Consider the following 10,567-nt stretch of genomic DNA (forward strand, 5'->3'; position numbering starts at 1 on the left):
CCCCCCCCCCGATCCCTCCATCCATCCACCCACACTAACTCCCAGCAGCTCCTGCTCCTCTCCCAGCAGGCAGCTCCAGGACTCCCAGCCCTGCTTGCTGGGTGACCACAGGTTGGCTGCAGCTTCCTCATCTGGGAAAATAAACCCCAGTAACTCAGTGTTTGGAAGAGCCTGGAGCACCAGAGGGGCTTTGACCAGCTCGGGGGCAACTGCAGCTCACTCCTTAGGCCCACCAAGGTGGGTGGCAAGGTCACTTTTGCTTCCAATAGAGAGCAAACAGGACTGTAAAAGCCCTGCTGTCCTCATCTCCTGCAGCCCTGGTGGGCTCTGTAATGCACAGAACAATGGGGGCCTCATTTCTGCAGGAAAAGTAGAAGAACAACAGGACATTTTCTGGCTCAGACAAGGAGGTTTCTGTCCTGCAGTGGGCTCTCTAATGACACTCCAGCTCCTTCTCACCCAGCAGCCAGGATCCCACTGTGCTCTTTTACACAAAACAAAGTTGCCCTTCTGCAAAGAACTGGGCATTGGAGAAACTGGGTAAGAATGAACGTCCATCCCTCCTGCTCCCTGCCCCTCGCTGGTGCAGCCAAGGCAAGACCTTCAGAGCTTTCCAGAGGAACCAAGAAGAGCTTTTAAACCCCCAAGCAGTCCTTTCCATTCCCTTTTCCTACCAGAGCTGCTGTCCTGTTTACAAGTTAAGCCAGTTGGTGTCTGCACAGGGGCTTGGAGCCTTTCCAGCCCATCACCACAATCCCATGGATCCTACAGATGTTGGTCGACTTGGGACATCACATTATTTCCCATGGTAGCTGAATAAGTCATGGGGGTGTGGTACAGTACCAAGGAGAAGCTTTGAAGGGAAAACAACCTGAAATACACCCTCACAGCCCAAGGGCAGCACATCCCCTGAGCCACAGTCCACGGGAACCACCCCAAAGTCACAGGCAGCAAATGCCCATGTCCCCTCTCTGCAGGCATGAAGAAGGGCAAGGCAGGCGGTCCCCTGGATGGGCATCCACGTGTGGAGGATTGGGATGGGCAGGCACTTGGCCCATCCTTGTCACCCCAGGTGCAGCCCTGCAGGGCTGGGAGTTTCCCTTGGAATCTGAAATCCCCTGAAAATTAGGAATGGGCTCTGGGGGTTTGGCTGAGAAAAAAGCTTTAAGCACCAATGTGCTTCTCAACCTGCAGTGATGGGGCCTTACTCCCTAAAACCTGCTCTTGGATCAGCGTGCAAGGAAAAGCCAGATCCAGGTCCTGGGCAGCTGGAACAGCCCCACTGCCTGGAGCAGGGTGCTGGCACCTGGGTGCTGCCCTTGGCACCTTCCAGAGAGCCCAGAGGAGGCCATGGGAATGATCCAGGGCTGGAGCAGCTCTGCTCTGGAGACAGGCTGGGAGAGTTGGGGTGTTCAGCCTGGAGAACAGAAGGCTCCAGGGAGACCTTAGAGCAGCTTCCAGTGCCTGAAGGGGCTCCAGGAAAGATGGGGAGGGACTTGGGACAAGGGCAGGGAGGGAGAGGACAAGGGGGGATGGATTAAAACTGGAAGAAGGGAAATTTAGATGAGACATGAGGAGGAAATTCTTTGCTGTGAGGGTGGTGAGAGCCTGGCCCAGACTGCCCAGGGAAGCTGTGGCTGCCCCATCCCTGGCAGTGTTGAAGGGCAGGTTGGATGGGGCTTGGAGCAGCCTGGGCTGGTGGGAGGTGTCCCTGCCCATGCAGGGGGGTGGGACTGGGTGATCTTTAAGGTCCCTTCCAACTCAAACCATTTGGTGACTCTGTGATGACACTGTGTGTCTTATGAACTCCCTCCTGCCCAGAGAGCCCCAGGACTTGTCCCTAACCCCCCAGTGTCACCTCCAGACCGTGCAGGGGGTACCTTGGAGACGAGGCTGGCCCTGTAGGCAGCCAGGGCCTTCAGGTACTCCTTCTTGGCTGCTTCTGTTTTCCTCTTGTATGCCTGAAAGGACGAAGCAAGAGATAAGAATTAATAAAGCAGGACAGGGTGATGCTGGGCTTGGCTGTACCCTGCAAAAAACACGTGCATAACAAACTCTGCTGGACTGGAATTTACCCCAAATCAGACAAATGAAGCCCCTGGGTTGGACCCTGCTGGGATTTCTGGAGGCTTCTGGCAGGGCAGAGTGGTCTGTGTGCCCAGGCAGAGATTGAGGCAGAGATATTAGTCAGCTGTTAAGAGCCACAGCCTGATTTTATAAGGTGAACTCCATGGAGTCACTTCCCCACAGGGATTGGGGATGAGTTTGATCCAGACTTGTGGAAGAGCAAGACAAGAGCCAAAATCCCCAAATAACAAGACGAGCTTCAAGAACAGTGAGAAATCCCAAAATCTTTAACTCATTCATTCTCCTGGCCTTTCTGTTACTAATTCTTTAGAGGTCATCACTCCCCAGCCTTTCTCCACAACCCTGTGAGCTGGGGAGTCCTTTCTCAGCATATAAAGACTGAGATTTTTTCCCTGACCTCCTGGCTCTGGCAGCAGAACATCAGTAAGTGGCAGGAGAGTTTGCCACCCTAAGCAAAAAAACCACAACAACCAAGAAAAAAAAAGCTTTGTAAGAGTGAATTATTGTTTATTCTTCCTTCTTTCCCCCCATCATGAGACAGGTTTCCTGATTGTTTCACAGGGTTGGGTCACTTTCTGTCCCTCCATGTATGTAAAAATAAAGGTATAATCCAGCAGTGTGTTAAACACATTACACTGAGTGAGAAGAACATTTTAAAATGGCATAAAAATTCTGGTAAAAAGGCAGAAACTCCTGAGAAAACTTCCCATCAGGCCCCTCCACCCCTGGAAACTCAAAGCCCTCCTCAAGCAGAGCACCCAAAGTTAATTTAAATTAGAAGAGCTTTGCATACATTTCATTCTGCTTTAAAAACAACAGCAGCTTTCAATAATCACACCAGTGGAGCCCAGTGGGAATATTTAGCTCCTTTCCCCTGCAAATTTCCACCCCAGGCTCCATTCTAACACTGTCCTCTGAAGGGAAAATAACCTTCCAGCAGTTCAACTACCCAGTTATTTGAATTCCCATTTAAAGTCAGCAGAGATAAATTCCATTAAAAGTGGTTTGAAAACCTCCTTTTCATTGCTAAATCAGAGAGATCCCTGTAATGAAACATTTTGACTTGACACACTGGAAGGTCTCAGATGGCAATTTTCTCAACTGGAACATTTCTCTAAATTTGTCTTTGGCTTTATGGTCTTCAGGAAGTATTATATTTGCTCCATTCAGAACAAAATTACATTTCAAAATGTCAGCCTGAAGAAGAGTTTGCCTGTGAAAAGCATCTATTTCCTCAAACTGTATCAGTTCCCCCAGTAAAAGCTATTACCTTCCTCTGCTATCCTCACCCCCCCTGATGTCGTAGCCCATTGCAGGGACACTGTAGCCACCACTGTGGTGTTCCCTGTGCAGGTGGCCACCAGCTCAGCTGCTAAGAGGTGCTCTGAAATGTGGTTCCTGAGGTTGGTGCATCATGAAAGTAGAATCACGTGAATCCTAGAACGTGTGTGGGGTTGGAAGGGACCTTTAAAGGTCATCTAGTCCAACCTCCCCTTCAGGGAGTGCATTCTCCAAAGGGAGAGAGTGGGATTGCTCCCAGGACCTGGCCATGAGCAGGGTAAGAGGGCCAGCCCAGGTGGTGTGTCCTCTGATGCTCTCTCCAGCCCTGGAAGGTTCCTGGTGGGTTATCTGATTTGTGACTGCAGAATGCTAGAAGGGTTTGGGTTGGAAGTGATCTTAAAGACCATCTAGTTCCAACCCCCCTGCATGGGCAGGGACACCTCCCACCAGCCCAGGCTGCTCCAAGCCCCATCCAACCTGCCCTTCAACACTGCCAGGGATGGGGCAGCCACAGCTTCCCTGGGCAGCCTGGGCCAGGCTCTCACCACCCTCACTGTAAGAAAACCCATCTCTATAGGTCTTCTGCCAGCACTTCTGCCCTGCAGGTGGGGTTTTCTGCACCTCCTTGTGCTGCCTTGAGGACACAGAGCAGCCTTGCCACAGCCTTCACCAGGGCAAGGCCTTTCAGAGAGCAGATCCCAACCAAAACTTCTCACAATCCCTCCAGCAGAGGCAGCTCCAGCGCAGCCTTTACAACCTTTACCATTTTAATCCCCACGTTGACAAAACCCCGTTCCTTCCTAATTAAATCCCTTTTTTTTTTTTTTTCCTAGGGATTTTTAGTTTGCAAGTAATTGATCAGATTTAAGGATCCTCCAAACACTTTGCATGTTTTCCTTTCCAACCTGCCATGCCCACTGATTTATTTCCCTGCTTCGTTAGCAGAAGGATTCATTAGTCATTAAGTGAGTGGGTGGGTGGGGAGGGGGAGTAGAAATGGTTAGTGATTATGAAAACAAAAAAATCAGAGCTGGAAGGAGCATATGTTGGGATCGTAATCCTGACACCTCTGTGCCTCAGCAAAGCAGCCAGTAATTGTGCTGTAATGAAATGTTCGTGTTTGATAACCAGTTAATTAGAGAAGACAATTATCCCAAACTCCGCTGCCGCCCACGAGCGGCTCCGCGTGGTGCAGGCACTGAGTGACAGCAGGAGCTGCTCCTGGGAAGCTCTGCAGCCTGGCTGCCTGTTTGAATGGGAATGCTGCTTCCCAAGCTTGGGAAGGATGAAGAGATCAACCCAAACGCCCCTCAGAGTCAAGGGGTTCGCTGGTTCCCAAGCGCAAAGGTCTCTGCTGAAATCCTAGGTGGAGTTTGGGGTGGTTTCCTTCAAAACAGAGATAGGACTTCAGGAGAGGAGAGGTGGAGAGGGCAGCAAAGGTCTCCAGGAGAAGGGCTGAAGGACTCAGCTCCTTTAGTCAGCAGAGAAGACCAAGAGGAGCAAGAGTGCCCAGAGAAGGAAGCAATGAGCAACCCTCTGCATCCACTGCAGGTTGGAGAAGAGGCAACAGCCTTGAGTGGTAACAAGGGAGATGTTGGCTGAGCAGGAGGAAAACATTCCTAGCAGGAAGGATAATTAAGCACGGGAAGAGATTGCCTGGGGAGATGGGTAATCACCACGAAAGGTTTAAGAGCAGCTTAGGCACACATCCATCAAGAATGGCTTAAGCAGAGATGATCCCAACTTCAGGCAGCAGATTGGTCTGGTTGACCTCTTAAGTCCCTCCTTGCCCTGCTTTCCATGATCCCATGAAAGGGTTGGGTTTTTTTTACCCCCAAGTGTATAACTCTGGATTTTATTCTGCTTTTAAATCTGAAGGGTTTTTCTTGTAACTATGATACACTTTCTTTCGAGGTATCTCTTGGGATCATCGTAACTCGTGTTTGCAAGTAATTGATCAGATTTAAGGATCCTCCAAACACTTTGCATGTTTTCCTTTCCAACCTGCCATGCCCACTGATTTATTTCCCTGCTTCGTTAGCAGAAGGATTCATTAGTCATTAAGTGAGTGGGTGGGTGGGGAGGGGGAGTAGAAATGGTTAGTGATTATGAAAACAAAAAAATCAGAGCTGGAAGGAGCATATGTTGGGATCGTAATCCTGACACCTCTGTGCCTCAGCAAAGCAGCCAGTAATTGTGCTGTAATGAAATGTTCGTGTTTGATAACCAGTTAATTAGAGAAGACAATTATCCCAAACTCCGCTGCCGCCCACGAGCGGCTCCGCGTGGTGCAGGCACTGAGTGACAGCAGGAGCTGCTCCTGGGAAGCTCTGCAGCCTGGCTGCCTGTTTGAATGGGAATGCTGCTTCCCAAGCTTGGGAAGGATGAAGAGATCAACCCAAACGCCCCTCAGAGTCAAGGGGTTCGCTGGTTCCCAAGCGCAAAGGTCTCTGCTGAAATCCTAGGTGGAGTTTGGGGTGGTTTCCTTCAAAACAGAGATAGGACTTCAGGAGAGGAGAGGTGGAGAGGGCAGCAAAGGTCTCCAGGAGAAGGGCTGAAGGACTCAGCTCCTTTAGTCAGCAGAGAAGACCAAGAGGAGCAAGAGTGCCCAGAGAAGGAAGCAATGAGCAACCCTCTGCATCCACTGCAGGTTGGAGAAGAGGCAACAGCCTTGAGTGGTAACAAGGGAGATGTTGGCTGAGCAGGAGGAAAACATTCCTAGCAGGAAGGATAATTAAGCACGGGAAGAGATTGCCTGGGGAGATGGGTATCCACTACGGAAGGTTTAAGAGCAGCTTAGGCACACGTCCATCAAGAATGGCTTAAGTAGAGATGATCCCAACTTCAGGCAGCAGATTGGTCTGGTTGACCTCTTAAGTCCCTCCTTGCCCTGCTTTCCATGATCCCATGAAAGGGTTGGGTTTTTTTTACCCCCAAGTGTATAACTCTGGATTTTATTCTGCTTTTAAATCTGAAGGGTTTTTCTTGTAACTATGATACACTTTCTTTCGAGGTATCTCTTGGGATCATCGTAACTCGTGGCTTATTCATAAGATGGCAGGAAAGCACCTCCTCCCTGCAGCACCTCCCTGCTGATGGTCACACCACTCTGGTGATGGTCACACCACCCTGGTGATGGTCACACCACGCTGGTGATGGTCACACCACGCTGGTGATGGTCACACCACCCTGGTGATGGTCACACCATCCTGGTGATGGCCACACCACCCTTGTCTTTGCTTAAGGCCTCCACAGAGCCATCAGAAATGCAAAGAGCAAACATGGCCATAGCATCTTATTCCCTCCCAGCTCCTCCTCACCTCCTCACACCCTCCTCTGTGTCCCTTCTGCTCCCTTCTTGGCTAAGGCTGAATCTGTCCCTCCAACCATTAAAGCCATCTAACCCAAGCTACGTGTACTGTGTAAATCCCAGCAGCACCTCCTTCAGTCTGGTGGCTTTAGTCTGGATTGCCAAGTCCTGAGGTCAACAAGCTCAGGCACAGGAGGCAGCTGTGGATGATGCCTGTCATGAGGTTGGTGGTTAAGTGGTGCTCCAGTTCCCTCCAGGCTCTCCCAGCTATGGCATGGGAGCTGCTGGGCATTGGCTACCCCTGAGGACACCTACATGGAAGGCTCTGGTTTCAGGAAAGCTCCTTCTTCATCCTGCTGGAGATAGAGTGTTGTCAGCAGCCCTTTGGAGAATGAATAGATAAGCTCATCATCAAGTGGCAAGTACCACTGATTAAAGTGTTGTGAAAGAGTCCTGCTTCCCTCTGCCCTGACTTCACTGTGCCACCTGGATGGAAGTCACCTGTTGCTCCATGTGAGGACAGCTGTATTCTCAGGACAACCCACAGAAGACTCCAAAACAAGGTAGATGAGGAGGGTGACAAATCCAACCCCTAACCTCCATGGATGATGAAAAGCACCTTCCACACGTCTGATTTTGCTCTCCAAGAAGAGAAGTCATCCTCTTGGAGTTGCTTTTAATAGCAGTTCTGCCCCTTCACATCTTCCTGGTCATTATCCTGGTCTCCATCAGCTTTCACTTGAAAACCTTGTTTGGGATTGGGGTTTTCTTTGAATTTCAGAAGATGCTGTAACAACTGGTTGGACCCTTCCAGCCCCTCATTGCAGGACTTTGGGGCAGCAGCAGAGAACTGCAACCAGTGGTGGTTCCACCACTGCCAGTTCTGCATGGAATTGGGCAGTTTGCTGCTTTACAGCTGGCCTGAGATGTCCCTGTCCCACCTCAAACACATGCAGTGTCCTGCCACCAGGTGATGGATCAGGTTGAGCCAGCAGATGGATCTGATTAGGTGGGTGATCTATTATTTTCTGCTGAGTGAGTCATTTTTCAGCTGGGTAATTTGTGCCTGGAGTGTGAACACTGCATTTGTGTGGGAAAATCACACGTGTACTTTTGCCTGTGGAGTCACTTGGTGTCACTGAACCAGCCCTGGGGAAGCAGGTCCATTGTGAGCAAGGATTCCAGTGCCTTTGTGTCCCCATGGGTCAGACTCACCAGCTCAACTGGAAAAGCTGATTTTGTCCAACTTTGCTTCTACTCACTCAGGATGGGAAGCCCTGGCTTAGCCTGAGGTTCACTCAACTGATTGCTCAGAAACTTCCTAAAATCTCTACTTTGAGTTTCTGGGATCTGGGAAAAAAAAACAACCCAATGCTTTGAAACTGTAGTTGGATTTCCTAATGAAAATAAGCAGCTTCTAGGGAAGTTTAGCAGGGTTCTCCATGCTCCATCATCACCTGCCTCCAAACCAGTGTCCTTTTCCCCCCAAATCATAGAATCATGGAATGATTTGGGTTGGAAGGGCCCTTATAGATCATGCAGCCCCACCCCCCTGCATGGGCAGGGACCCCTCCCACCAGCCCAGGCTGCTCCAAGCCCCATCCAACCTGCCCTTCAACACTGCCAGGGATGGGGCAGCCACAGCTTCCCTGGGCAACCTGGGCCAGGCTCTCACCACCCTCACAGGGAAGAATTTCCTCCTCATGTCTCACCTAAATCTCCCCTCCTCCAGTTTTAATCCATCCCCCTTGTCCTCTCCCTCCCTGCCCTTGTCCCAAGCCCCTCCCCAGCTTTCCTGGAGCCCCTTCAGGCCCTGGAAGGTGCTCTAAGGTCTCCCTGGAGCCTTCTCTTCTCCAGGCTGAACACCCCAACTCTCAGCCTGTGTCAACCCCTTGGACCATCTTGGGCTCCTCTTGAGTAGCTTCAACAAAGGATAAATCCTTTCTCGTGAGCCCACAGAGTTTGCACCAACTTAGTGCCACATTCTTCTAATTTCTATCAACTCAGAAGTCCTGGTAAACCTGTTTGATGGTCTGTACCTGCTCAGGGAAAAACCCAACACCCAGGGACAGGATTCTGGGAGCCTGGAGCAGGGACCCAGACCTGCAGGTGGATTGGTACCACAGGCAGCCAATTTGAGGAGGAAGGCTGAGTTAACATCTCACTTTCCACCAAAGTCTATCTCTCCAGGAACAGCTGCTAAACTACTTGCAAAGTTCAAAGAGGACATATGACTATTTTTTTCCCCTCCCTGAATCTTCAGCTTCCCACATAAGCTCCTTAGAAAAGGCCACACCAGCTGTTGAGGAATGAAGATGACAAGGTCCTGCTAATGCAGGGCTGGAGATACCTCAAGGTATTGTTAGTTATTACTGTCACACCACAGGAACAGTGTTTATTACTGTGTGGCCACACTGGAAGGGGTTAAAATGAGGAAGAAAACAGGGCTTTGCTGAACAGGTGTCCTTGAGCAGTACCCAAGGACACAGAGATTGCTAATCCTGTATTCCACAGCATGATCAAATCACCAGGCAACAGATATAAATAAAAAAAGGCAGGAAATAAGGAAATTTAGATACAAGTGTGTCAGAGGGAAAATGAAGATTCATTGTGAAGAGGCTGAGAAGAGAAGAAGGAACAAAATGACAAAGGCACAAATGATAAACCAGTAAGAACAAAAGAAGGGAGGGGTGGGGGGGGAGGTGAAAAAACCTCTCTCTCTGTGAAATACATGCCTGTGACAGCAGCAGCCAAATCAAAGATGCTCTTAGATTATATGGTTTCTTGCATAATATGCATTCTGGTTTCCTCTCAGTGTTTGCCTTTCAGCTACTGAGCAGGGAGAAAAAAAACCTGTCTGAAATGGGACGTGAGCAACCTTTATTTTGCTTGTTTCATCAGGAGGAGAAAGCAAATTTGCTTTGTGGGAGCAGCAGCACCTGCTCAATGGCAAATAAATAGCTCCAGCTTTGATATTACAGTGCATATAATCATTAGAGGCACAAATGGCAGAGGCTTAACCCTCTGTGTGCTGGCCTGGGCCACCTGGGGTTGGTGGCTGGTTTCTGCCTGTGGAAATGCTCCTCATGGGTTGAGAGCAGCTAAGAGTGGGGCTGGAGAGGACACAGGAACCCCCCTTCCACCAACACTGGGCTTCTCTCATCCCCCCAGCACCAGCATGGTGCCCATGCTCTGCAAAACTCCTCTGTGAAGGATGGAGCTGGGAGGAAGGGATGGTCCTGTGGGCACAGTGGGGCACAGGCTGGAGGGATGATGAGTCCAAAAGGCCCTGGCTGAGGAGGGGTTTATGGGCCAGCTTGCCTGGAACTCCCTCCCTGGTCACTCCCAGCCTGTTCTTCCTCCAAGACATGAACTGAAACCACTGTGCCCACTGGAAGTGAAAAATCAGGTCTGCAAGCTTCATCTGAAGCAGAAATGACAGTGATGTAGCTTCCTACAGCCCTTGGGGGGGAAATGTCCCAGCCCCCCTGCACACCTGGGGGCTGCGAGAGATCAAGTTGGTGACCACAGCCCAAAGCAGATCCTATTCCTCAAATCCACCTTTATTTATTTTTTTTTCTTGTGGTAGCAAGAGGAGAGGCTTCTTCAAGCAAGACCTTGGTCAGAATGGAGCAAGAATGTCCTGCCTTGGCTCGTGCTTGCCTCCCTTGGCTGTGCTGGCTTTCCCTGGGTTGCCTCCTGCCCCACTTCCTGCAGTGAGGAGGTGAAGATATCCAATCCCACTGCAGTCAGTGGAGCTAGGAACAGCACCCCAGGTGAAATATTTCCCTTTCCCACCTTTCCACCCTCCCCAGAGCACGATGCTCCTGTTGGGCAAGGAGCTGAACCACAGTCTGCTGCAGCCACCTGGCAGCCTGGGCTCAGCAG

At 50.4% G+C, this 10,567-nt stretch overlaps 1 protein-coding gene across 1 annotated transcript in view; it reads right to left on the reverse strand.

The window, feature by feature from the left end:
* The window catches only part of TOX2 (TOX high mobility group box family member 2), a 90,375-nt gene that overhangs the window by 8,205 nt on the left and 71,603 nt on the right, over positions 1–10,567 (reverse strand). Inside the window, exon 6 of the mRNA XM_009998387.1 lies at positions 1,881–1,961. Coding sequence (XP_009996689.1) covers positions 1,881–1,961 — 81 coding nt within the window. The remainder of the gene's footprint in view (positions 1–1,880; positions 1,962–10,567) is intronic.

The sequence above is a fragment of the Chaetura pelagica genome, unplaced genomic scaffold, assembly GCF_000747805.2.
Source record: "Chaetura pelagica isolate M959 unplaced genomic scaffold, ChaPel_1.0 scaffold415, whole genome shotgun sequence".
Classification (NCBI taxonomy): domain Eukaryota; kingdom Metazoa; phylum Chordata; class Aves; order Apodiformes; family Apodidae; genus Chaetura; species Chaetura pelagica.